This window comes from Pelophylax lessonae (genome assembly GCF_965119305.1).
Source record: "Pelophylax lessonae genome assembly, chromosome: 1".
In the NCBI taxonomy this organism is placed as follows: Eukaryota; Metazoa; Chordata; class Amphibia; order Anura; family Ranidae; genus Pelophylax; species Pelophylax lessonae.
This window is the reverse complement of record NC_138768.1, coordinates 26,237,371-26,265,355: the sequence shown is the minus strand read 5'-3', so window position 1 is coordinate 26,265,355 and position 27,985 is coordinate 26,237,371. Positions and strand designations below refer to the sequence as shown.

Sequence of the window (27,985 nt, the reverse complement as noted above, 5' to 3'; positions counted from 1 at the left end):
GCTGTTGCTACCTCCTCTTCCTGATCCGATGTTAACAATGGCTGCGCATCGCAAATGTCTTGTGATGGATCGGAAAATGCAGTGACTCAAGCGGAGGGTATATGGTGGTGGTGGTAGTGTTGGTGGTGGTGTCTTTTGGGGTGCACACAGCAGAGAGTGAAGAGGGTGCAGATAAAGAAGATGAGGAGGGTGCAGAAGAGGAAGGCTAAGTGAGCCACTCAACCAAGTCTGGTGCGTCCTTTGATGTAATTGAACGCACCTTCTGAAACTTCACACTTTAGCTCCGGCCTACTGCTCCAGCCCTACCCCTACCACCCCTGCGTAAGGGCCTGCCTCTTCCTCTGCCTGTCATTTTTTAAATTACCCTGTGACAAAAGTCTCTAGAGATTCACAGTATATCTGGAACAAGGTATATAACACCCCACTTCAATCTGTGGTATTGGGGGGTCACAGGTTTATCAAACCAGTTCTACAAATAATTGGCCAGTAACTATTGTCACTGTGTGTAGCACAGTTAAGGCAGCAAAAGAGGCCAAATTTTTGCAGGACTAAAATACACTCTTAGAAAAGTATCCTGTTAAATAACACCCCACTTCAATATGTGGTACTGGGGGGCCACTAGTCTATCACACCAGTTGTTCACTGTTTTTAGTATTGCTGCAGCAACGCTCACCACACCAGTCACAATGCTGCACAGTGCACAATACAAATCCACTATAATATGCTTTCTATATTACAAAGTATATTATACGTGGATTACACCCTTATATAGTGCACTGCACACCTATACCAAATAGCAGCCCTTAAAATGACTTTTGTGGACCTTAATAGAGCGATTTGTGTCACTGACGATCTGTCCCTGGTGCACACAGCATACCTGTCCCTACACTGACAAGAGACTGTAGACCTATACCAAATACCAGCCCTTAAAAGGACTTTTGTGGATCTTAACAGAGCTATTTGTGTCTGGCAATCTGTCCCTGATGCACACAGCAAACCTCTCCCTACACTGACAAAAACCAGAATGTGAAATGGCCGCCTGATCGGGTCTATTTATAAGGTAGGGTGCATGTCCATGTGCTGAAATGTTTCAATTGGCTGTCCAGTTCCACCTGACGGCTGTGTCATGGGTCAAATGTCAATGTAAACTAATATGGCCGCCACGAACAACGCCATGTGTTCGCAAAATCGGCGGACTGTGAACAAGCAAAGCTCGCCGCAAACCAACCGTCGGGCAAATCGCAAGGCCATCCCTACAGTCAGGCCTGAAAAAGTTTACTCACATGTTGTTTCTATGTTTTCTTTTTGTAAAATCCCATTAAAAACATATTGAAGTAAAAAATTTTATTTGGGTACAGTGTTGCACGATTGAGTAATTGTCATTCAAAGTGTGAGAGTGCTGAATGCTGAAAATTGACCTGGGTGGGAAGGGGGTGAAAATGTCCAGTATTGAGGTGGTTAAAGAGGTTACATAGAGCATTTAACAAAAAAAAAAAAAAAAGGGAGACATTATGGAGAAATATAGTAAAATGTACAATGATCACGGACAATTTCATAACCAAGAAAAATTAGCATATCAGGGGAGATACTCCCTTACAGCAGTTGTTGTCCCATGGTCTCATTTTTTTCCCCACTAGTAGAATTGACAAGTTTGAATTTGTTCAGTAGAAAGTTAAAGGATAAGTTTACCTTTTTTTAAAAAAAAAATAATAAATGCACACACATTTTTTTGCATTTATTATGTTTTTTTTCCTAGGGGCCTGGGAAGTATAGACAGCTACCAAAGCTGGATACACACTATACAATTTACTATAGATTTTTTTTTTTCATTTAGATTTACCAAAACCATATAATAGAAAGTCAAACCTAAACACTTTCAACGTGTGCAATCAGACAGACCCTTGCACTACATAGTTGAAGATAAATCTAAAGGAAATCAAACAACAAAAGTTGTATAGTGTGTATCTAGCTTAAGGCTGTCGGTACTTATAGTTTTCCTACTTACAGAATTCTGTAAATGAATGACGCAGCTGGCCGGTTGGAGCCCCACGTAGCCACTTTTTTTTAAATAGTGACAGCTAGCAGGGGAGAAAATCCCCCGCTAGCTGTCAAAATGGGGAAGTCGGGGGAGTGGAGGTCACAGTTTTTGTAATGTTACACCCTGAATATGGATGTAACATCTAACATCTTACAAAAGGTGAACTTATCCTTTAAATTGGTATTATGGTAATGTGTCTATTTCTGTCTTCCATGAAAAGCTGCAGAAATATATGAGAAATGTTTATTATGTGGAACCATCCGGAGACAAGATCTACTTCAATGAGAGAAGAGAAGTTCCAACCGATCTTATTTTGGAAAGCTGGGTTGTTGTTAACAGTACATATGCATTCACTTATCAAATTACCATTATGGGACCAGACTTTGTGCCTGAAATGCTTACCAATATGAGTAATCCCATCTTCTGGAAAAGAGGCAAAGTAAGACATTACATGATTGTTTTCTGTTTGTATTGCTTGCTGAGGAGGCTCATAATTAGGATTTATAGGGATTGTTTAGTTTTATTGTATGATAAATTGTGCATCTCCTTAGCTGTAATATTAGTCTCTATCTTGCTTCGAGTGAAGATTATCCAGGTGGTAATAATTTCCAGTTGATGAGAAAAGTTGCTATATAATGAATGTGATCAGAACCTGATTTTCTAGTTTTTCTAGTTTCTACACTAGTTTCGCATTTGGCTAGAGTCAGTGTCACTACTGGTGGCATAAGGTGATACCTGGACCCTATAGAGGTTGCAAAGGCAGCCCAACTCTTCCAAGTTGACACATCAATACGTGCCATGGCCAAAAGGTTTGATGTGTCTCCCAGAACAGTCTTAAGAGCATGGAGGAGATCCATGAGACAGGCAGTTAATCTAGGAGAGCTGGACAGGGCTGTAGAAGGTCCTTAACCCATCACCAGGACAGATATCTGCTACTTTGTTCAAGGAGGAACACAATGAGCACTGCCAGAGCCCTACAAAATGAACTCCAGCAGGCCACTGGTGTAAACGTCTCTGACCAAACAATCAGAAACAGACTTCATGAGGGTGGCCTGAGGGCCTGATGTCCCTCGATTGGCATTTGCCATTGAATACCAGAATTGGCAGGCCTGCCACTAGTGCCTTGTGCTTTTCACAGATGAGAGCAGGTTCACCCTGAGCACATGTGACAGATGTGAAAGGGTCTGAAGAAGTCATGGAGAATGTTATGCTGCCTTTAACATCACTCAGTATGACTGTTTTGGTGGTGGGTCAGTGATGGTCCAGGAAGGCATATCCATGGAGGGACACACAGACCTCTACAGGGTAGACAATGGCACCCTGACTGTTATTAGGTATCTGGATAAAATCCTTGGACCCATTGTCAGACGCTGGTGCAGTGGGTCCTGGGTTCCTCCTGGTGCACAGCAATGCCCGGCCTCATGTGGTGAGAGGATGCAGCCAGTTCCTGGAGGATGAAGGAATTGATACCATTGAATGGCCCCCATGCTTGCCTGACCTAAATCCAATAGAACACCTCTGGGACTTTGTTTCGGTCTATTTGACACTGCCAGATTGCACCTCAGTCTGTTCTGGAGCTCAGTGATGCCCTGGTCCAGATCTGGGAGGAAATACCCCAGGACACCATCCATCCTCTCATTGGGAGCATTCCCCAATGTTGTCAGGCATGCACACAAGCACCTGGGGGCCATACAAACTCCTAAGTACCATTTTCATTTGCTGCAATTAAATTTTAGCAAAATGGACTAGCCTACTGCATCATTTTTTCACTTTGGTTTTCGGGTTGTCTTTGAATTTAACCACCTGTAGATTGACAATTTTAATTTCCATTAAACAATGTGGCATCCTTTCATTCCTAACACATTACCCAGTACATAGTATAGCTATCCAGCATTATATTTTTCCCCATTGAGATCAGATGTGTTTTCAAAGTGTTCCTTTAGCTTTTTTGAGCAGGCAGGGTCCGGGTTAAAGAACCTATCTGAAATTTCGATGCTATGTGACAGTGGATATATTTAAGGTTGGGGGGGGGGGGGTTAGGGTGGGTGGGAGAGGAGCAGCAAGGAAGGGAATAGGAAAGGGAAGGGGGTTATGAGAATTGGGGATAGGGAGTTTGTCTGTGTAAATTCCTTCGTTCTTGTTTATGGGTGGGTATAAGGATATTTGGCTGATGCAATATAACGTTTCCATCTTGTTGTTCGGTAGTCGTCAATTAGATGAATTGATGGAGGAGTGCCGTCTGATTGTCGTTTGGGAAGCCTTGTTGGTCAAGGAGTCTTGGAAGTGGAGCCAGCACCCCCAAATATGGGTGACTTTGGAAGGATTGTCATTTGCGACGCTGATGGTGCTTGATGAGTGAGAGCTAGACAGCGTGTTGGCCCAGGTTTCCAAGTGCTGGTTGTAAACTGATAAGTCGTGCTTTGTTCTCTGCTGATGGGTGCCTGAACGGAGGAGTTCTGAAGGTGCAGCAGTCCTGATTAGGGATGGCCTTGCGGTTCGCCCGGCGGTCGGTTCGTGGCAAATTTTGCTTGTTCCCTACCCGCCAAATTTGTGAACACATGGCGTTGTTCGCGGCGGCCATATTAGTTTACATTGGTGAGAACTTTGACCCATGACACAGCAGTCAGGTGGAACGGGACAGCTAAATAAACATTTCAGCACATGGACATGCCCCCTACCCTATAAATAGACCTGAGCTGTCGGCCATTTCACATTCCGCTTTTTGCCAGTGTAGGATCTGCTGTGCTAATGAGGGAGAGATTGCCAGACACAAATAGCTCTGTGAAGATCCACAAAAGTCCTTTTCAGGGCTGGTATTTTGGTATAGGTCTACTAGTATCTTCTCAGGTTAGGGGCAGGTATCCAGTCGGTGCTTTAGGGGCAGTTAGAGATCAGCAACAGTCACACACAAATCGCTCTGTTAATGTCCACAAAAGTCCTTTTCAGGGCTGGTATTTCGGTGTAGGTCCAGTATCTCTTCAGTATAGGGACAGGTATCCAGTCTGTGCTTTAGGGGCAGTTAGAAATCGTCATCTGCAGCGACACGAATCACTTTGTTAATGTCCACAAAAGTCATTTAAAGGGCTGCAATGTCGGTATAGGTCTATTACAGTCTCTTCAGTATAGGGTCAGGTACCCAGTCTGTGCTTTAGGGACAGTTAGAGATCGGTATCTGCAGTGACACAAATCGCTCTGTTAATGTCCACAAAAGTCATTTAAAGGGCTGCAAATTTTTTGGTATTGCTGTGCAGTGCACTAAAAAGGGGGGGGGGGGTAATCCACAGTATAATATACTTTGTAGAAAGCATATTATAGTGGATTAGTAGTATTATTGTGCACTGTGCAGCATTGTGACAGGTGTGGTGACTGAGCGTTGCTGCAGCAATACTACACACAGTGACAAAAGCACTTATAATGTATTATGACTGGTGTGATAGACCAATGGCCCCCCCCAATACCACATATTGAAGTGGGGTGTTATCTGAGCATACTTTTGTATGTTTTTGTGTCCTGCAACAATACTGCCTCTTTTGCTCAGTTACGTCTGATACACACAGTGCCAAACTCACTGGCCAATTTTTTGAACTGGTGTGACAATGGCCCCCCAATACCACATATTGAAGAGGGGTGTTATTTAACAGTATAATTTTCTAAGAGTGTATTTTAGTTCTGCAAAAATTTGGCCTCTTGCTGTGTAAACTGTGCTACAAACAGTGACAACAGTTACTGGCCAGTTATTTGTAGAACTGTTGTAATAAACCTGTGGCCCCCAATACCACAGATTGAAGTGGGGTGTTATCTGAGCAAACTTTTACAAGTGTATTTGTGTCCTGCAACAATATTGCCTCATTTGCTGAGTTAAGTCTGGTACACACAGTGCCAAACTCACTGGCCAATTTTTTTTGTTATTTAACAGTATCATTTTCTAAGATTGTATTTTAGTCCTGCAAAAATGTGGCCTCTTTTGCTGTGTTAACTGTGCTACACACAGTGACAACAGTTACTGGCCATTTATTTGTAGAACTGGTATGATAAAATTGCCCCCCCCCCCCAATACCACAGATTGAAGTGAGGTGTTATTTAACAGTATACTTTTCTAAGATTGTATTTTAGTCCTGCAAAACTTTGGCCTCTTTTGCTGTGTTAACTGTGCAACACACAGTGACAACAGTTACTAGCCAATTATTTGTAGAACTGGAGGAAGGGCAGATAGGGAGGAGAGGCAGGCAGAACTTGCATTGCACAAGAGGTACAAAGCAGACTGCAAATTTATAAGGAGCGAGCCATCAACCATGTACAGTCACATCTGGCGCTCCGAGGACGCCGGCACATGGCTCCGCAGTGTGGGCTTTTTTTAATGTGTCCGTTGCGGACAACAGTGTTGCCATCTGCAGCCTTTGCAGTCAACGCATAAGTCGTAAGCCCAACACTCACCTAGGAAAAACCGCCTTAATAAGGCACCTGAAATCCCATCACCGAGCCCAGTGGGAGCAACACTGTCAGAACCCACAAAGCCACACTCCAGGCTCTTACCATCCAGCCTCTTCCCCTTCTTCTCCTGTCTCCTCACAGTTGTCCAACACTCTACCTTCCATGATGCCGTCGCCATGTTGTTCTGGAAAAAGGCAAGCTTCTGTGGCTCAAATGTTGGAGCATAAAAAAAAGGTGTCCGACAGGTGTCCGACTACAACGGCCGATGTGGACGTTCTGAGGAGTGATGAACCCCTGGACTACTGGGTGGGCAGGCTTGACCTCTGGCCAGAGCTTGCACAATTTGCAATGGAACTGTTGGCTTGCCCCACGTCCAGTGTCCTGTCCGAAAGGATGTTCAGCGCAGCAGGGGGGATCGTGACTGATAAACGCACTCGCCTAGCTCATGACAGTGTAGACTACCTCACATTTATAAAAATTAATGAGGCATGGATCTCTGAGGAATTCAACACATGTGAACAGCAGACCATGTTTCACTGAAATTCCTCATAACAGGCCACAAATATCTGCCAGACCGCCATCCACCCACAACAATTCCTGGTCCTTGTTTTCGCTAAATACAGCGGCCTAAAAGGCATTTCATGTCCATTGAATGGCTAAGTTTTGCAGCCTATACAGGCCGACACTTAATTCTGTATCCTGTGTGAATGCCTAATGTACCTCTAGCCATCAAATACACTACGTTCTTTGCTGTCAGTTAAACCCATGTGAGCTAATTTTTGGAGCCTATACAGGCCAACACTTCTGTATACTGTGTGAATGCCTAATGTACCTCTAGCCATCAAATTCTACATTATTTGCTGTCAGTTAAACCCATGTGGGCTAATTTTTGGGGCCTATACAGGCCGACACTTCTGTATACTGTGAATGCCTAATGTACCGTCAGCCACAGAATGATACGTTCTTAGCTGTCAGGTAAACCCATGTGGGCTCATTTTTGGGGCCTTTTATGGCCAACACTTACTTCTGTATCCTGTGAATGCCTAATGCACCTCTAGCCATCAAATACTACGTTCTTTGCGGTCAGTTAAACCCATGTGAGCAAATTTTTGGAGCCTATACAGGCCGACACTTCTGTATACTGTGTGAATGCCTAATGTACCTCTAGCCATCAAATACACTACGTTCTTTGCTGTCAGTTAAACCCATGTGAGCTAATTTTTGGAGCCTATACAGGTCGACACTTACTTCTGTATACTGTGAATGCCTAATTTACCTTCAGCTACAGAATACTACGTTCTTAGCTGTCAGGTAAACCTATGTGGGCTAATTTTTGGGGCCTTTTATGGCCAAGACTTCTGTATCCTGGGAATGCCTAATGTACCTCTAGCCCTCAAATACTACATTCTTTGCTGTCAGTTAAACCCATGTGAGCTAATTTTTGGAGCCTATATAGGCCGACACTTACTTCTCTATCCTGTGTGAATGCCTAATGTACCTCTAGCCATCAAATACTACGTTATTTGCTGTCAGTTAAACCCATGTGGGCTAATTTTTGGGGCCTATACAGGCCGACACTTCGGTATACTGTGAATGCCTAATGTACCTTCAGCCACAGAATACTACGTTCTTAGCTGTCAGGTAAATGCATGTGGGCTAATTTTTGGGGCCTGGAATGGCCAACACTTACTTCTGTATCCTGTTAATGCCTAATTTTTCAAACTGGAATTAAAAATCAATGGGTCTGTAAAGGTTCCGCCAAATTGTGGAATGGATGTGGACCCATTTAACAGATGTGTGAATGGACCCTATATGTATTTACCAGCTGCTGTTAGTTTGGCCGATTAATGAAAAAAAAGAAATTTGCTGTAAAAAAAAAAAAAAAATTTAGGGCAACTTTTCCAATTGCAATACTTCTGTTATGACATTGTCCATGTGCTGGTACTATTTGTGCACAGCTAGTACATCTTTTGCGGCTGCAAATATGACCTAAAGGTTTTTAAAGTTCGGTTCCACATCTTCAGCATAAGGGAGATGTCGAGGGTGTGAATTTGTATCCTGTTTCATATTCTGTAACGTTCATGGAGCTTTTGTGTGTTGTTTTCCCACTTCTGAGACATTTTGTTTGTTTTTGGAGTAATTTTAGAGAATAAGAGGGAATGTATTAGGGAGATCAAATGCCGTTGCAATGCTGTTCTGGAGCATATAGCTTTTAAAGGTGTGTGTGGAGGCACCAATCAGAGGAAGAGCTTGGGTGATTACAAAAATGTCTTAGTTGGACAAAGGTCCAGAAGGGAAAAGTAGAGTTGTGGGGCTGGTCTAATAGTGCCTCGTAAGAGAGTAGGGAACCTCTGTGAAAAAACTGTTCTGCGGTGACCTGTTTGTGAGGCCAAACATCTCTCAACAAGTTGTTGGACATGCCTGGAGAGCAGTCTGATGGGGGTAAGTGGCCCAGGGTGAGAAGAGAGGTTAAATGGTGTAAATGCTGTGCAAAAGCATTTTAAGGAGGGCTCCACCATCGGATGGTCTTTGTATTCTGCAGGAGTGTGTTGTGGGGGTAACCAAGGGATAAGTTGTATTGGTGTTGTAGAGTGTGCTTGTTCCAGCTGGAGCCATGCCTTAGTATTGCAGTTCCAGTTCCAGTCCACTATCCTTGCTAGGTGACAGGCAATAAAATATTTGCTAATTTCGGGCAATCCTATGCCTCCTTTTAATTTGGGCAGGGTGAGCACAATATAGCTAAGTCTAGGGCGTTTGTGCCCCCAGAGAAAAAGGGTACACATTCTGCGATATGCCTTAGGCAATTGGATGGGCACTGTTTGTAGTGTGTATAGAAGGTGGGAGAGTATATTAATTTAATAGGGGCCCTGTTCTAGTACTGCGTGCATGTAGTCCCAAGCCACCCTATCGAATGCCTTCTCCATTCAATGCCAGAAAAAACCCTCCCCGTCTGGTCTTGGTAAGCCAGTGGTGCAAGCTTATGGCCTTCAGGGTAATATCCCTGGCTTCTCTGCCTGGGATAAAGCCTACTTGGTCATTGTTTGTTTATTATTGACAGTAGAAGGGACAATAGGCAGTTAGCGAATATTTTTGCAAAGATTTTTTTTTTTTCTCAAAACATTTTATTGAAAAGAAACCGAAGTACACGTACAACAAGTCATGCGTTTACAAAACATAAACAAAAAGAACAAGAACCATGGGATATACAGACCAGAGCACATTCGTACAGTTTGAAACACTGGAACATACAGGACTGCAGAGGATTATCTAACTGTATCCATAAGCAGACTTTAAAAAGCACAATTATCTGTAGTAAGAATTAGGGCCGTAGGGGTACCATATAGTCAGTAACTTTGAAGACCTCCGGTCGATCATGGGGTACTTGGGAGAGGAGCCGGACGTACGCCTCGGTGGTGCTTCCTGTGACCCGACACCCCCAGTGGGGAACTCCCTTTGTCAGGAGGCAGGAGGCAATCACCAAATGTGTGTGATACCCAATCAGGAGTAGGTAACTATAGGGGATACCTACATGGACGGTCAATGGAGGGGGAGTGCTTGCCCAGAGGTCATCAAGGGTCTGCTATTGGGGAGTGAGGGGTAGGGGAGGGAGGAAGAGGGGGGAAAGGAAGGAGGGTAGGGGAAAGAACAAGAGGGAAGAAGAGGAGGGGGGAAAGAGACATAGAGGCTGAGAAGTACGTATAAGTTATCGGGGAAGATGTAGGGAAGAGCTTCCTCGGGAGTAGTTGAAAGGGGTAGAAAGATCACCTCATGTAGAGTGTGAGAAGCCAGGGAGAAGATCTACGGAGCAGTGCTTAAACTCTGAAAATCAGGTAGAGAAGTGAAGTGTATCCAGGGTGTCCAGGTCGTATAGTATTTGCGGTTGGAGTCCTTGGCTTGGGCGACAATGTCCTCCATCTCTGCCACTCTTTTTACCCGTCGCAACCACTCAGCGACCGTGGGAGGGGAAGTAGACAGCCAATGGCATGGTACACACATTCTGGCCGCATTAATAAGGTGTAAGGTGAAGATTTTTTGTAACTGGAGAAAGACAAGGAGGTGTGATGAAGAAGGTATTGTGCCGGAGTGAAGTCAGGCGTATAGGTGGTAATACTGGGAATGTTTTGACCGTGTGTAGAATCGCTAGGTGGTTCTTGGCATACAGATCTGAAAGGTTACTTGGTAGCTGAACTCCTAAGTAAGTAATAGCATGGGGGTCCCACTGGAAGGGAAAGTTGGTCTGGCAGAGTTGCAAGAGCAAAGAGGGCAATGATATGTTGAGGGCTCGGGATTTGGAATAATTCATTTTTAGGTTGGAAAGGTCTTGAAAAGTTTTAAGAGCCGAGAGAAGGTTTGGGACTGATAGCAGGGGGTCCATAAGGAAAAGGAGGATGTCATCGGCATAGGCCCCCAATTTATAGGAGTTGCCTTTCAGGGTGATTCCCTTAATATTCGGATCATCTTGGATTTGGCGCAGTAAGGGTTCCAGAGTAAGGATGTAAATTAGGGGAGATAGGGGGCAACCCTGTCTTGTGCCATTCGACACGGAGAAGGCGTCCGAGAGAGTGCCGTTAACCCGTACTCTAGCCGTGGGGGTGGAGTAGAGAATCAAAACACAGTGCAGGAACCGGTCCGTCAGTCCCAGGGCCCTGAGTGCTTCCTTCATGTAGTCCCAGGCAACTCTATCGAACGCATTCTCCGCGTCGAGCGACAGGAAAAAGCCAGGGGTATTGGTCGTGGAAAGCCAGTGATGGAGATGGAGTGCTTTAGTAGTGTTGTTCCTCGCTTCTCGGCCATGGCCGAACCCTACTTGGTTGAGGGAAATCACCTCGGGGATAAAGGGGAGGAGGCGGTTAGCCAAAACTTTGGTGTACAATTTGATGTCTACATTAAGGAGGGATATTGGCCTATAGTTAGGGACCAGGGATGCGTCTTTGCCCAGTTTGGGAATAACCGAAATATGAGCCTCCAGGAGGTCCAAGTGGAGGGATTCAGCGTCCGGAAATGCATTGAAGGCGTTTACCATATGTGGTAGCAGCAGATCGGAAAACGCTTTGTAATAGCCCACAGGGAGGCCATCTGGTCCCGGAGATTTGCCCGGTTTTGATTGCTTAAGAGCCGTCATAATCTCCATAGAGGTGATGGGTTCATACAGGTCGGCCAGAGCTGCCTCCGAAAGGGGAGGGGGGGGGGGAAATGTTGTCCTAGAAATTGTTGAATCTCATGGAGTCTAGACTGCTGGAGCTCAGGAGAGTCTGCCCGCGGCAAGTTGTATAATCTGGAGTAATAGGTGACAAATTGGGCAGCTATGTCAGGAGTGGAGACAAGTGATTTACCGGACGGGTCTACAATAGAGTGGATAGTGTTATTTGCCCGCTTCTTCTGAAGAGCCCTTGCCAGTAGCTTGCCCGATTTGTTGGCATGCTCATAGAAGAGGCCATGGGAGAGGGCGAACTTGCGGCGGACAGACTTCCCCAAGACCTCCAACAGTTCCTGACGAGCTAAGGTGAGCTCTGTGAGGGTACTGGATTGCTTATGGGCGCGCTCCAGATTGCTTATTTTAAGCAAAAGAGACTCGACTTGAGCTGAGTGCGCCTTTCTGCGCTTAGACGTTAGGGCTATGAGTTCCCCGCGGATCAGGCATTTGTGCGCTGCCCAGAGTGTGACACAGTTGGTGTCCGAAGACATGTTTTCTGCAAAATAGTGAGAGAGGCGGTCTGTTATGGCTGAAATGCACGCAGCGTCCGAGAGGAGGGAGCTGTCCAGTCGCCAAGCGAGATGCGTGACTGTACAGGGAAGGAGAAGGTGACACAGATAGGGTAGTGGTCCGAAAGGAATATAGGTTCGATGGAAGCGGACAGGAGCGTCGGTAATAAATCTTGGGAAATGAAGAGGTAATCAATGCGGAAGTAACGATTGTGTGGGGGTGAATAAAAGGTGAAGTCCTTTGGTGTCCGGGTGGAGAGTACGACACAAATTGTGTTAATTGAGCGCAGGGCGGCGTATAGTATAGAGGAGGAGCCCTCAGATGTATCCAAGAGCGGGATAAGGCAACATTAACGTCCCCTCCCAAGATAAGCTGCCCAGAGTAGAAGTCTGACAACTTTTGGAGAGTGGATCTGAAGAAGGGGAACGGTTTCTTGTTAGGAGCATAGATGTTAGCTAGTGTGAGGGGTCGGCCATGTATTGTGCCCTTGAGGAAGAGGAACCGGCCATGGTCGTCAGCCAAGGACTCCAAGACCTGAAATGGGCAATGTTTAGAGAGGAGGATAGACATTCCCTTGGATTTGGAATCCGAAGAAGGGGCATGATGCACTGTAGAGTAAGTTTTAGATTGGAGCTTTTGGATACTATCAGTTCTAAAGTGAGTTTCCTGGAGAAAAACAATGTCCGCTTTCGATTTACGCAAGTCGAGGAAAAGCTGAGAGTGTTTTTCTGGGACGTTGAGGCCTCTCACGTTGAGAGAATAAAGTTTAAGCGTGGGGTGCAGGGGGTGGTGTGTAGAATACAGAGAGTATAGGAGACAATACACGAAAGGAAGGGGGAAGAAAAAAAAGGGTAAGGGAAGGCTGGGGAGGGAAGGTCGAAGAGGTAAGGGGGAAGGGAAGGGAACTGGTGTAGAGGGAGGAGACCACTACTGGGTCCGGCCGGCCGGAACTGAACGGAGTTGTATGGAGTGTATTTGTATGTGTAGTGGCAAAAGGGGCACAGAGAAGAGGTGCTGTTGCAGGGGGGTGAGGGAACCACTAATGGGGGGTTGGAGTAGACCTAGCGGGAAGAGGAGACTAAACTAGTCACTCAATTAGGGAGCCCGGCCACAAGCCGAAAGTCAGCATGTAAAAGGGGTTGAGGCCAGGGTGTGAAAGCAGTGTGGGTGTAATGGAATCATAAGGAGAAATGCAGGGATCCACCCTGGAAGGTGGGACTGTGAAACTGTGCCAAGTCTAGCCGCAGGGGTGTGCCGTTAGGGCCTCCAGGATGGAGTGCAGTGTACATAATCTGGAAGGCGCGATGGGGGGTATGAGGGCGTTAAACAAGAACATAACGTGGGGGTAGTGGAAGACTAAGTCCAAGCCATCATAGCCAGTAGGGGAAGGGAGAAGGGGTCAGGATAACCAGTAAGGTGCAATAAATAACAACAGTGAGGTAAACAAAACAGTCTCTTAGTCTAATCCTGGAGATCTGTGGGAGAGAGGTTATTCCACCATGCCCCCCGTGATGCCAGCCGGGACCGTCACGCCGATGAGGGGCAGGATAGTAGGGAACCCGTGGAGTAAAGGGGTAAGAGGGGGAGTGAAGGGGGGGGAATCACACCGGGACCCAGATAATCAAGTGGCAATGTGGGAAGCGGGGAAGTCCCCAATATGGAAGGACGGGGCTTCAGGTCCCGTTGGCATCTCCAGGGGGGATGGGGGTGTATGAGCAGTATCCAAAGCTACCTCCTACTGTGGAAGTAGATCGCCAAGTCACACTATCGAAACAAACAATAGAATGCAATATATTATCAAGGGATGTCTGAGTATTTATGGACAATCAGGGAAGTGTAGATTGCGTGAAGAGGGTGAGCAGTAGATACTCCCCCCAGCCTCGATGTTCCAATCACCCGGTGGGAGGCCAAATTGCTGCCAAAAAAGAGAAGACCAGTGACAGAAGTCGGCCAATCCCACAGAGCGGGTGGACCGCATGGTAAAACGCTGTTGGGTGGGCTGAATCCATAATTCCAGGAAATGGTGTACCGCTCCGTAAACCAGGTAGGCACGTGCATCCCCACGAAAGGAGAGAGACACGCGCTTAACATCAATGGGCAATACAGATTAAAGTAGGCCCTCCCCCAGTAGGGCCCCCCCAATCCCATTTGTTGAAACCCTTACCTCAGTCAACATGCTTACAATAAGTAGAGGCAATGTATGCGGCCCCCGTCTAGCCACTCGGCACCCCGGGCAGCCCCGGCAACAGAGGACCCTGAAAAGCAGAGGTCCTCCTGTCGGAGCCCCCCAAGGGACAGAAAAGAGCCTGGGGCTAACTAAGTCACATAACAAGCAACACCAAGCATCATGGACAGAAAGTGAAGCAAAGTCCAAGTATAACCAAAAATCGCCTATTGGCACAGTTTAGGTGTTGACGGGCTGGTGAGAGGCTAAGGGGGGAGCATTCAGGGACTTTCATGTGCAAGACATGGGGGGAAGGCTCCATGAGGCAAGGGGCTAGCTGTCCAGAGCAAAAGGAGGGGAGGAAAAAATATAAAAAGAAAAAGTTCTCTCCTGGGGCCGTTGGAGAAAAATAGAAAAGTGAAGGTGAGGGGGTCAGGTGGTACGTTACCAGTCCACAGGAAGGGAAAGGAGATGAGGTTGAGCAGAAGTCGTGAATTCAGTGCTTACATCCAGTGGCGTAGGAACAGTCAATCAGATCATCCGGGTTCCTCAAGGCAGTAGGAGTGAGAGAAGCTGGACAAACAAAGCAAGGCAATCCAAAAAAAAGGGGGAAAAGAAAAAACATAATTGGTGTGGTCCGAAGGAACTAGAACATGTGGGGGTGAAGGCAGAGCAGTGTTTCGCGTGGCGGGACAAAGTCTTCACGGACCTAGGAAAGGAATGAAACAGGATCAGTCCTCCCTTCTAGCCCTGCAGACCTGTGGGGGTTTAGTAGGGCTATTGGCGTGGGAGGGGGCTGCAGGAGCACGGGCCCTCAGACGGGGAGCGTTGTCTCCTGAACCGCACATCCTGGGCATCCATGAGTTCAGCTCCGGGGGCTTCACCAGGAGAGGGAGCGGGTCGGAACTCCGCGTACCAGTTGGGGAGATGCATGTAGGGAATACCCAAGGTGGAGCAGAAGTGGGGGAGATCCTCCGGGACTCTGAGAAGTGCAGAACGACCCTGCGTGGAGGCTGACAAACAAAATTGGAATTTCCATCTATAGGTAATGCCCTTATTCCTGAAAGTCTCAAGCAATGGTCTCATTTCCCTGCGATGTTGGCGGGTAATGCCGGAAAATATCAAAATCAATGTGATGCCTCTTCCTTTCTTTACGTAAAATGTCCTCCTTCAGGCGGTAGTCCACTAAACAGCACACCACGTCTCTTGGCGGGTCCCCCTCCCTACCCCGTGGGTGCAACGCTCTATGTATAAGCTCCATATCAATCAGGGACTGGGGAGGCCTGTCCAGGAGTGAGTTAAACAGGGAGATGACCGTAGGGGTCAGGAGATCTCCTTCCACTGTTTCAGGCACACCGCAAATGCGGAGATTATGGCGCCTGCCACGGTTGTCTAAGTCCTCCATATGGCGCTGCATATCCCTCAGCTGAATAGTGTGGGCATCGATTCTGAAGTATAGGTCATGGATGGCAGTATCCTGGTGTGCAGCCACCCTCTCTATCTCTTGCACTCTGCCAGTGAGAGAGTGAATATCGGCCCTCAATTCCAAGATGGCCGCCCCTAAAGTGTCCTTAATGTCTGCTGCTATGGCACGCAGGCTGTCCATACACAGTTGTCTGGGTGCCACTGGTGCGGGGGAGCAGGGATCGGGGTCTCCCGAAGTCACGGCTGCATATGAGCGGGTGGATGGTTGTGATTGATGGCGGGCGGGGAGCTGCCGCCCGTCGGCGCCATGTTTGTGGCCTGTGTGCGGAACAGCTCCGGTATACTGGGGCTGAGTTTGGCACCGGGATCCCTCGGGGAGCCAGAGCGGGTGGCAGAGGAGGACCAGGAGGCCGATGACATCCTTACCGGTGGTTGGAGATGTCATGCGGATCCTGTGGGTAGCGCTGTAGGCTCGTGGCGGCGGGAGCTCCTGTCTCAAGCGGCCATCTCCCTGTACGGCCAGACCACGTCCCCCTCTTTGCACAGATTTTAAGGTCTACATTAATCAGGGAGAAGGGCCTATAATTAGGAACTTGGGGTCTTTCCCATTTTTCAGGATTACTGTTATATGCACTTCTAGGGAACCTTGGAGACCTTTTGGGTTGACAATCAGTGAGTTATATGGGAATAAGAAGGGATCAGCAAGGATGTTAGTAAAGGTTTTATAGTCGGATTCTGAGAAGCCACCTGGGCCTGGGATTTTCCGGACTTAAAGCGGAGTTCCACTCAAAAGTGGAACTTCCGCTTATCTGTTTATTATACATTATACAGTACATGATTTATATGGCGCCAACAGTTTGCGCAGCGCTTTACAATGTGAGGGAAGACAATACAGTTACAATACAGTTCAAAACAGGAGGAACTAGAGGGCCCTGCTCGTTAGAGCTTACAATCTGTCTCCTCCCCCCCTCCAGTGCCACATTTGGAACCTTTCAGGGGGGGAAGCGGGGACCTATTTTTAACAGGTACCCTCTCCCCACTTCTGTCAGGCCTTGCCACGGTGAGGTACATCAGCAGTTCACCCCCCTCTTCCTCCCTCCTCCTTCCTCTGCTTCTGGGCTAGTAAGAGAGCACAGCGCACTGGGTGCATGCACAGTAGAGACCTGGCTGTGAGGCTGCAGGGCTTCACTGCCGGGTTCCCTTACCAGCAATGGCAGCGGCAGCATTCAAGAGCCGATGGAAACAGGACAGGTAAGTGTCCTAATATTAAAAATCAGCAGTTACAATATGTGTAGCTTCTGACTTTTAATTTTTGGAGGGGCGGAGCACCGCTTTAATTTGTTTCAAGGAAAAAGTTAGTTCTTCTTTGGGAATGGGTTTGGAGCTATATTTTGAGAGAAATTCCAAGATGTGCTCCTGCCTAGAAGTTCAGGTAGGATCATTAGGTGGTTGTTGTGTTATATTGTAGAGGGAGTAACAAATTGAACAAATTGGATGGCTATTTCATCAGTTGATGCTAAGAGGTGACCATCTGATGATTTAATGCAATGGATTGTGTAGGTGGATTTTTCGAATTGAAGGGCTAATAGATTGCCACTCTTATTGCTATGTTCATAGAATCGTTTTCTGGATAGTAGGTATTTTCATTTTATAATTTGGTCTAGAGTAGGGAGAAGTTCCCTTCTTGCTGACAGTAAGTTGTTAAATACTTGGGCCGCTTGTGATTTTTTGTGGGCTGCTTCAAGGCTTTATTATATGCTGCTAGGGCGTCTAGGTGTGTCTTCCTTTCTTTTTGTAATTTCACAGCTAGCGCAATTAGCTCCCCTCTGATCACGCACTTATGCACTTTACAGATTGAGATCAGGGAAATGTCAGGATCTATATTTTCTTCAAAGTATTGACGTACGGGTGTACAGAGTTTTGTAAGGTGTGTTTTTTCTGTGAGAAGAGAGGGATCTAGTCAACACTGTGCAGTGTGTTAGGAATGTTCCTGAAATGTTAGGGTTATAGTGATTGGGTTGTGGTCAGAAATGGTCTGTGGCTCAATGGTAGCCTCTGAGAGAAAGCAGACATCAGGTTGAGAAAGAAATAGGTAGTCTAGTCTGAAGTACCTGTTTTGTGGAAAAATGTGTAGTCACGTATATTGGGATTGACAGTGCACCAAGTGTCATGGAGTAGGAGGTTTTGTAAAAGGAGATTTACTTTTGTTAGGGCTTTTTACAGTAGTGATTAGGGATAATCAAACGGTTCGGGTCGACTGAATTCCGAACTCTTCGCGGAAAAAGTTTGGAATTCGGCAACCAGAACCGACCAAAATGCAATGGGACAGGAACTGGGCTTTAAAAGCCCATGATTGGACCAGAAACATTAGTAAAAGCCAATTGAGGGGGCAGGAGGATGCTAGGAATGTAATTGGAGTGACTAGGGGGTCCAGAGGCCAATCAGTAGTGAATACGCCCCCCAGAATATAAGATAGCCCCGCCAAATCTCTAGCACTGTAATACAGGGGCTGTGGAAGAGAGTGGAAGCAGTTCTGTTACTCCTGCTTCAAAAGTGTAATTTAGCAATTATTAGTGTGAGGAAAGGGATATCTAGTGTAGTTAGGGTACTATTTTCCACTATAGTTAGATTTAATAATCTAGTTTCTGTAGGGAAAGTGCTAAGTGTCAGGGTGACCATAGTGTAGTGTAGGCTGAACTGACTCTGACTGCTATGGCAGGGTGACCAAACTCTTCCATGTCAGGGTGACCGCCATAGAAAAAAGATTGTTTGTATTAGAAATGCAGTAGAGCAGGCATAGGGCTCCGCTCCTGTCACACCTGGCCGTTTTTGTTGCAGGCGTTTATTGGGCTTTTTTGTGGACGTCTTTTGGAGGCAGGCATGACATCTGAACTTCTGTGTAGGGGTATATATACACACACACATATATGTATATATACACATACACACATATAGGTGTGAAAGTAGCGGAACCCTATGCCTGCGCTAATGAAATTATTTGCAGGATTGTGGCTCCACTCCTATCACACCTATATGTGTGTATGTGTATATATACATATATGTGTGTGTGTATATATACCCCTATACAGAAGTTCAGATGTTATGCCTGCCTCCAAAGATGCCCAAAAAATACCCAAAAAAACGCCTGCAACAAAAACGGCCAGTTGTGAAAGTAGCGGAGCCATATGCCTGTTCTACTGCAATTTTTTTTTTTTTCTGGTTCTGGACATGCTACAGAGATGAAACTTCACAGGTAAACATTTTAGACCCCCCCCAGACACTAAATCCAAAGAAATCTTTTTTTTTTTCAATAATTTTTTCAATAATTGTCTCTCTATCAAAAATTACAATTTTTAATAACTGTTTTTTGTGTGATTAATAGTCCCTGGGGCATGACCCAGAACCCTAGGCACTTTTTAGGGGCATTTATTTGGTTTTAGGGCTTCAAAATTGTGTTTTTTGATTACCGAAGTTCGGGTCCCATTGATTTCAATGGGGTTCTGGAATCCGGACCCGAACTTTCGGGAAGTTCGGGTGTTCTGTTCGAACCAAACTTTTCAAAAGTTCGATCATCCCTAGTAGTGATGAGATACTTGTAGATGTGTCCAAGATTGGTTGCAAAGGGATATTTTTATCTCCACCCATTATTAGGATGCCTGAATGGAAGGTGGTTAGTTGATCAACAGGTTTGCCAGTGTAATTAGTCGGTTGACTTCAAAAAAAGGAATCTGCCCTTGGGATCCATGAGGACATGAGTTAGAGTGATAGGGGAGTGTTTGGAGACAAGCAGGGATACTACTTTTCTCTTTTCTAGACTATTAGTGGCATGTTTAGCTATTGGAAAGTTAAGGTTAGTCAATTTAGGTAATTGATTGGCGTAGAAATGATTTTCCTGGATGAAGACAATATCTGCCTTCATTCTCCTCGCTAGCAATAAAAGTTGAGAACTAGGGTTGAGCAAACCCAGACTGTATTGTTCGGGATCGTACCGGACTCTTGGGTGTTCGGTACACGGACCCGAACATTTCACTGTATGTTCGGGATACAGTCCGTTGTTAAGTAATTTAATTTAGTTCTGGCACGGTTTTAATGGCACGGTTTCAACAGCTGCAAGGGAGCCAATCAGCAAGCTTTTAACTAGTGTGCCCTTAGAAGCCATCACAGCCATACTTACTAATGGCATGGCTGTAATTTGCCAGTGCAGCCTGTGACCCAGCCTCTATATAAGTTGGAGTCACTCTGCTCTAACTACTGTAGGGAAAGGTTCCTGCTGCTGCTGAGGGAGAGATAGGAGTTTACTGTAGGGGCAGGCTGGAGATTGCTTTCAGGGAAAGAATAGGAAGAATCTTCTTTAATCAGACAGCGATCTACATTGATTTTATTGTGTGGGGGTGTAGTGTACGATCTTTTTGCCCAGACCTGAGCCCAGTGAGGAGGAGGGAGAAAAAAAAAAAAACTTTTATCAGTCTGTTAGGTGGGCGGCGTGCGGCGTGCAGCGGCCATGTAAGGCAAGCTCAGTGCATATGTGTCTGCTTAATCTGGATTAAAAAAAACAAAAAACTTTTTTTTCTTCATATTTTACTGTGACTTACAGCGTTTAGACACTGCTGTTCTAATCTGCTATTCAACAAGCACCAATTTAAGGGGACAAATATTTTTTCAGTTTTTCATTCATACTTTACTGTGACACTGTGATACTTTACTGTGACACTGACACTGTTTAGACACTGCTGTTCTAATCTGCTCTTCAAAAATTACCCATTAAAGGGAAAAATAAACCTTTTTCATTCATACGTTACTGTGAGATACACCCGTTGGATACTGTTGTTCTATTCCGCTTTTTCAATAAAAACCCATTTAGGGGAAAAAAATTAAATTGCAGCCTAGTCTGCATATGTTACTGTGAGATAAACCCATTGGATACTGTTGTTGTATTCCACCTTTCAATAAAAACCCATTTAGGGGAAAAAAATTTAATTGCAGCCTAGTCTGCATATGTTACTGTGAGATACACCCATTGGATACTGTTGTTGTATTCCGCTTTTCAATAAAAACCCATTTAGGGGAAAAAAATGTAATTGCAGCCTAGTCTGCATATGTTACTGTGAGATACACCCATTGGATACTGTTGTTGTATTCCGCTTTTCAATAAAAACCCATTTAGGGGAAAAAAACTAAATTGCATCCTAGTCTGCATATGTTACTGGGAGATACACCCATTGGATACTGTTGTTGTATTCCGCTTTTCATTAACCACTTAAGCCCCAGAAGATTTTACCCCCTTCCTGACCAGGGCCTATTTTGCGATTTGGCACTGCGTGACTTTAACGGAGAATTGCGCGGTCGTGCGACGCTGTACCCAAATTAAATTCACGTCCTTTTTTTTCCCCCACAAACAGAGATTTCTTTTGGTGGTATTTGATCACCTGTGTCGATTTTTTTGATCATGCGCTATAAACAAAAAAACAATTTTGAAAAACAACAATATTTTTCACATTTTTTTATATTAAATTCCCCCCCAAAAAAATGTAAAAATCTATTTTTTTTTTAACATTTTAGGCCAATTTGTTTTCTGCTACATATGTATAAAAAAATCGCAAAAAGAGTATTTTGATTGGTTTGCGCAAAAGTTATTGCGTTTACTAAGGGAAAGATTTTTGTCATTTTTATTGTTTTTTTTTTTAACGAGTAATGGCGGCGATCTTCGTTTTTTTTTTGTGCGGGACTGCGACATTGCAGCGGACAGATCGGACCCTTGACTGACATTTTTGACACTTTTTGGGGGTACCAGTGACATTACTACAGTAATCAGTGCTATACATATGCACTGTTATTGTAAAAATGACACTGGCAGGGAAGGGGTTAACTTTATTTGAGAAGGAGGGGTTAAGTGTGTCCCTAGGGGCATGCTTCTAACTGTAATTGGATGTGGCTAGTGGTGTAACAGCAAAGATCTACGCTCCTACATAGCAGGACCGTATGATCTATGCTGTTACACAGGGGAGAATGACAGGCGGCTTTGTTTACATTACATTAGCCGCCTGCCTTTCTCCCGGAGTAACCGAAGATTGCGAGTGACCGGCTGACATCGGGTCCACCGGTCACACGCGCGGGGGGGTCCGTGAGCGAGCTGGAGCGTGCCTCCAGCGGCATGCGCTCGCTCCCTAGAGCCTCACAGGCTAGTGACGTAGTACTACGTCACTTTGCCTGTGAGGGGCTGACTGCTGACGTAAATCGTTGTAAGGTTGTCGGCAAGTGGATAAACACCCATTTAGGGAAAAAAAATTAAGTCTGCATATTTTACTGTGAGATACACCCGTTGGATACAGTTGTTGTATTCTGCTTTTCAATAAAAACCCATTTATGGGAAAAAATAAAATTGCGGCCTAGTCTGCATTTGTTACTGTGAGATACACCCATTGGATACTGTTGTTATATTCCGCTTTTCAATAAAAACCCATTTAGGGGAAAAAAATTAGATTGCAGCCTAGTCTGCATATGTTACTGTGAGATACACCCATTGGATACTGTTGTTCTATTCCGCTATTCAATAAACACCCATTTAGGGGAAGATCCAAAATTAGAGAAATATGAGGAGTAGGTCAAATAAGGGATGTGGCATGGGTCATTGTGCTGCTGGTGGAGCTCCTGTTGCAAGGAGAGGACGTGGTCGATCTGTGCCAGCTACACGCACAAGTGAAACGCCTTTCTCAGCTGCGAATAGGCGACAGAACCTGCAGCAGTATTTGGCAGGGCCTAATGTGCCCCTACAAATGTTGAGGCCAGAACAAGTACAGGCGATAGTAGATTGGGTTGCTGATAGTGCCTCCAGTTCCTTCACATTGTCTCCCACTCAGTTTACTGCTGAAAGGTCTGAGTTGGCACCTGCAGCTGATGTCCATCAATCTTTCACCTCACCTCCTTGCAAGTCAGCCAAGCAGTCTGAGCCCCAAGTCATGCAGCAGTCTATTCTTCTTTTTGATGACTCTGTTAGCATGGTTTCCCAGGGCCATCCACCTAGCCCTGCCCCAGAAGTGGAAGAGATTGAGTGCACCGATGCCCAACCACTTATGTCTCAAGATGAGTACATGGGAGGACCATCGCAGCACGTCTCAGATGATGACAAAACACAGGTGCCAACTGCTGCGGAATTCCGAATTGTGGAGACCGACAAGGAGGGCAGGGGTGAAGACTGGGTGGAAGATGATGTGGAGGACGATGAGGTCCTCGACCCCACATGGAATGAACGTCATGCAGGTGACCTGAGTAGCTTGGAGGAAGAGGCAGTGGTCGCACAGAGCCACCAGCACAGCAGAAGAGGAAGCAGGGTGCAAAAGCGGAGCGGCTGTGCCCAAGACACTACGCCTTCTACTGCCCAACGCAGCAAGGGACCGAGCACACCAACGCCAGCTAAAAGGAGTTCCCTATCGTGGCAGTAATTCAGACAATGTGATGATGACAGGATACGAGTGGTTTGCATGCTGTGCAATCAGAGCCTGAAGCGAGGCATAAACCTTCTCAACCTGAGCACAACCTGCATGACCAGGCATCTAAGTGCTAAGCACGAGCTGCAGTGGAGTAGACACCTCAAAAACCAAGAAAGGTCTCTGGCTCCTCCTGCTTCCTCTTCTGCTGCAGTCTCGGCCTCTTCATGTACCTCTGTAGTGACAGTGGCACCTGCCACCCCGCAAACAGAGGATCTGTCAGCAACACCACCACCTGGGTCACCAACAACCATCTCCACAATGTCCCGTGGAAGCGTTCAGCTTTCTATCTCCCAAACACTAGAGCGGAAGAGGAAGTACCCCCCCTACTCACCCGCGATCCCTGGGCCTGAATGCCAGCATTTCAAAATTCCTGGCTTTTGAAATGCTGTCGTTCCATCCCACAGTACATCATGCCCAGCCGCCACTACTTTTCCAGGCAAGCCATCCCTTCCCTGCACAACCAAGTGGGTGACAAAATCTGGTGTGCACTGTGCAACGCCATCTGTGGCAAGGTCCACCTAACTACGGATACGTGGACCAGTAAGCACAGTCAGGGACGTTATATCTCCCTAACAGCACACTGGGTAAATGCAGTGGCAGCTGGATAGCAGTTTGGCGCATGTCCTTCCACCACCGAGGATTGCAGGGCGCTTCAGTTTGCCTCCTGTTCCTAACTCCTCCTACTCTACTTCCTCATCCTCCACCGCCGGTCAGCGTAACACCTTCACCACCAACTTCAGCACAGCCAGGGGTAAATGACAGCAGGCAGTTTTAAAACTTGCCTGTTTGGGGGAAAAACCCCACACCGCGCAGGAGTTGTGGAGGGGCATTGAACAGCAGACCGATGAGTGGTTGCTGCCAGTAAGCCTCAAGCCTGGCATGGTGGTGTGCGATAACCGGCGAAATCTCGTAGCAGCTCTGGGCCTAGCCGGTTTGACACACATCCCTTGCCTGGCACATGTGCTGAATTTGGTGGTGCAGAGGTTCCTTAGAAATGACCCCGATATGTCAGAGCTGCTGCAGAAAGTGCGGGCCGTCTGCGCACTATCAGCATTCTCACCCTGCTGCTGCTCGCCTGTCAGCGCTGCAGCGTAACTTCGGCCTTCCCACTCACCGCCTCATATGTGACATGCCCACAAGGTGGAACTCCACCTTTCACATGCTGGCCAGACTGTGTGAGCAGCAGCAGGCCATAGTGGAGTTTCAGCTGCAGAACGCACGCGTGAGTCGCTCTGCGGAACAACACCACTTCACCACCAATAACTGGGCCTCTGTGCAAGACCTGTGTGCCTTGTTGCGCTGTTTCGAGTACTCCACCAACATGGCCAGTGCCGATGACGCAGTTTTCAGCTTAACTATACCACTTCTATGCCTCCTTAAAAAAAACGGTTCGGGCGATGATGGAAGAGGATGTGGCACAGGATGAGGAGGAGGAGGAGGAAGAGGTATAATTTCCAAGGCTTTCAGGGCAGTCATTCACAAGTGGCTTCGAGTGTGGGTTGCACCCAGAAACGCCAGATACACAATTTTCCAGCAGGGGCACAGTTCTTGAGGATGACGAATATGAGGAGTAGGAGATGGAGGGGGAGATGGAACCATGTTCACAGCAGGGTGGCACCCAGGCCAGCTCATGGCCATCACTTGTGTGTGGCTGGGGGGATACAGAGGACACAGTGTAAGGTTCTGGCACTCTCAGTGCCTCCTATCACATTATTTCCGGGTGATTTCCATCTACCTAGATAGAAGAAACACATATAGGTGTGTTTCCCTTTAAGACTGATGCTGTCATCACTCAGCGCCGGACTGGATGGCTATTTAAATCGCCGGTTCTCACTCACATGTGTTCGTTCAAACACCCTTACCTGGATGCTAACTTGGCTTGAAGCTTTCGTGCTTGCAAGCATACCTCGCTGACGGAACCTCGCTGCGCTGATCCCTGCATCCCGCTTCCGGATCATCCGCTCCTCCTGAACCAACCTTCGGCTGTATTGCTATTAGTGCTAAGTACCCCGCAGGGGAACCCTCTATAAACTTATACTAAGCTTATACTATCTAGCTCTGCATAGTAAAGACTATTTATCACATCTGCATATCTAGATTGCTAGCTCTTAAGACTACTGCTACTTATTCCTGCACTGGGTTGATCTCTCTTGTATGTCCACCTGCTACTCTGTCATCTGCTACCATACATGATTGCTAAACCTACCTGCATCCATCTGCTACTGTCTTACCTTCAAGTGTCTGTCACCTACCACCTCCACTCAACCTGTCTCTTAAATCTTCATCACTGTGTTACTACATACATAAAGTCACTCTAGGAACCAGCTTGTTGAGTGTGTGTATTTACTTGCTGAATTAAGACCTTCCACACATGATGAGTCATTGAGGTTGGGAATGGTATCTCAGCATCTCTCTTACATGACTACTGAAGTGGAATATTTCTGCAGCTGAAAATCCACACCATACATGAAACGCAGGAGCGTTACAGATTGAATGAACCTAGAAATGGATTCAGCAGAAATAACCACTCAGGTGACACAATTAAAACAGCAAGTAACTGCGTTAATACACGCACTTGCTGAATTAAAAGAAGACAATCAGGCTCTGTCGCAGCAGGTAATTAGACTGACACAACTTACCTCTGCTCAGTCCCCTGAACCCAAAATAAATCCTCCTTTGGGATTTACAGGCGATCGCAAAAAATTTCGCGAATTTAAAAACGCATGTGAGTTACTTTTCTTGTTAAGACCCCGTACCTACCTTACTGATCATATTAAGGTTTGTACTATTATTTCTTACCTAACAGGCGATCCTTGGGCCTGGGCAGACTCTCTTTTTGAGAAAAACGACCAGCTTCTCAGCTCCTATGCCTTGTTTCTAGCAGAACTTACTAGCCTATATGATGATCCCAATAGGCAGAGTACTGCCGATTTTCAATTAAGATCCTTGAACCAAGGTGGGAGACCTGTGGAAGACTTTGTCGCAGAATTCAAGAGATGGACCCTTGATTCAGAATGGAATGATGCATCTCTGAAAACCCAATTTAGGCTTGGCCTATCAGAAGCCGTTAAAGACGAGCTCGCCCGAGCGGATCTGCCAGAAACCCTGGATGCATTGATACAACTCAGTATCACCATAGATAGAAGACTACGAGAAAGGAAGTCTGAAAAAATGGGAATGCCATTATCCAGTTCTTCTCGGATTTCGGCCATTGACCCCACTCCTAAACCCGCTCCAGGTAACCACAGACCCCGGCTACCTAGGGAAAAAAGGAAACCTAATAAAAATGGTGATCCTGCCTGGTCATGGTCCAAGCCTGCCTTAAACAGTCAGCCTTGTCACTCTGACACATCCCATTTGAACCCTGATCCTACAGAGATGGATGAGGAGCCTATGGAGATTGGTGCCATACATACTAGGTTGTCCTTACAAGAAAAAAGAGATCACAGGAGAATCTGTGGCCTTTGTTTTTATTGTGGTGAAGGGGGACATTTCATTACATTCTGCCCAACCAGACCCCATAGGCCTAAGGCTCTCCCAATGGAGGCCAGGCGAATCCGAAGGGTCTTCCCTGAAAGACAGCCTGGAAATTATCAAGGCTGTTGCCAGCCCTGTCCCCGTTCTATATCAGAGAAGGACACCCAGAAATTAACAAATATTGGAATAGATATTCCTTTAACTCCAGTGAACTTGATACCACGTTCTAAAAAACCTCCTGTACCTATTTTTGCAAGCACATTTTTAGCGTCCAATGAAAATATTGAGATTCTTGCACCTGACTGCGTACGCGCTTCTAATGGCACGGTGGTATGTAGGAAGGATCTGAGGATGTTTGAAGAAGCATTGGTTGCTAGGACTACTAGGATTACTTTGGATGGTTATGCGTCCGATTCTAGTGAGGGGTCCATGTAGCAGACACCCTAACAACAAGTGATCCGATTCTCAGATCGGTTACCAACCTGATCCGATTTTCATATCGGCAACAAGTGATCCGATTCTCAGATCGGTTACCAACCTGATCCGATTCTCATATCGGCAACAAGTGATCCGATTCTCAGATCGGTTACCAACCTGATCCGATTCTCATATCGGCAACAAGTGATCCGATTCTCACATCGGTTACCAACCTGATCCGATTTTCATATCGGCAACAAGTGATCCGATTCTCAGATCGGTTACCAACCTGATCCGATTTTCATATCGGCAACAAGTGATCCGATTCTCATCGGTTACCAACCTGATCCGATTTTCATATCGGCAACAAGGGATCCGATTCTCAGATCGGTTACCAACCTGATCCGATTCTCATATCGGCAACCATTTTTTTTTTTCCGATTTTCATATCGGAAACCAGTCTCATCCGATTCTCGTATTGGCAACCAGTATTTTCCGATTCTCGTATCGGCAACCAGTCTTATCCGATTCTCGTATCGGCAACCAGTATTATCTGATTCTCATATTGGCAACCAATTTTTTTTTTTTTTCCCCGATTTTCATATCGGAAACCAGTCTCATCCGATTCTCGTATCGGCAACCAGTATTTTCCGATTCTCGCATCGGCAACCAGTCTGATCCGATTCTCGCATCGGCAACCAGTCTGATCCGATTCACGTATCGGCAACCAGTATTATCCGATTCTCGTATCGGCAACCAGTCTTTTCCGATTCTTATATCGACAACCAGCCTTAGAGGCCTTCCGGAGCCGGCCTTACGGGGGGGGGGGGGGTACTGTAAGG

At 46.2% G+C, this 27,985-nt stretch overlaps 1 protein-coding gene across 1 annotated transcript in view; it reads left to right on the top strand.

Moving 5' to 3' along the window:
* Positions 1-2,270: 2,270 nt before the first annotated feature.
* Positions 2,271-27,985, top strand: part of LOC309563172 (vomeronasal type-2 receptor 26-like) — a gene marked incomplete at both ends in the record, with an annotated part of 80,770 nt that continues 55,055 nt past the window's right edge. Inside the window, one exon of the mRNA XM_082267506.1 lies at positions 2,271-2,477. Coding sequence (XP_082123632.1) covers positions 2,271-2,477 — 207 coding nt within the window. The remainder of the gene's footprint in view (positions 2,478-27,985) is intronic.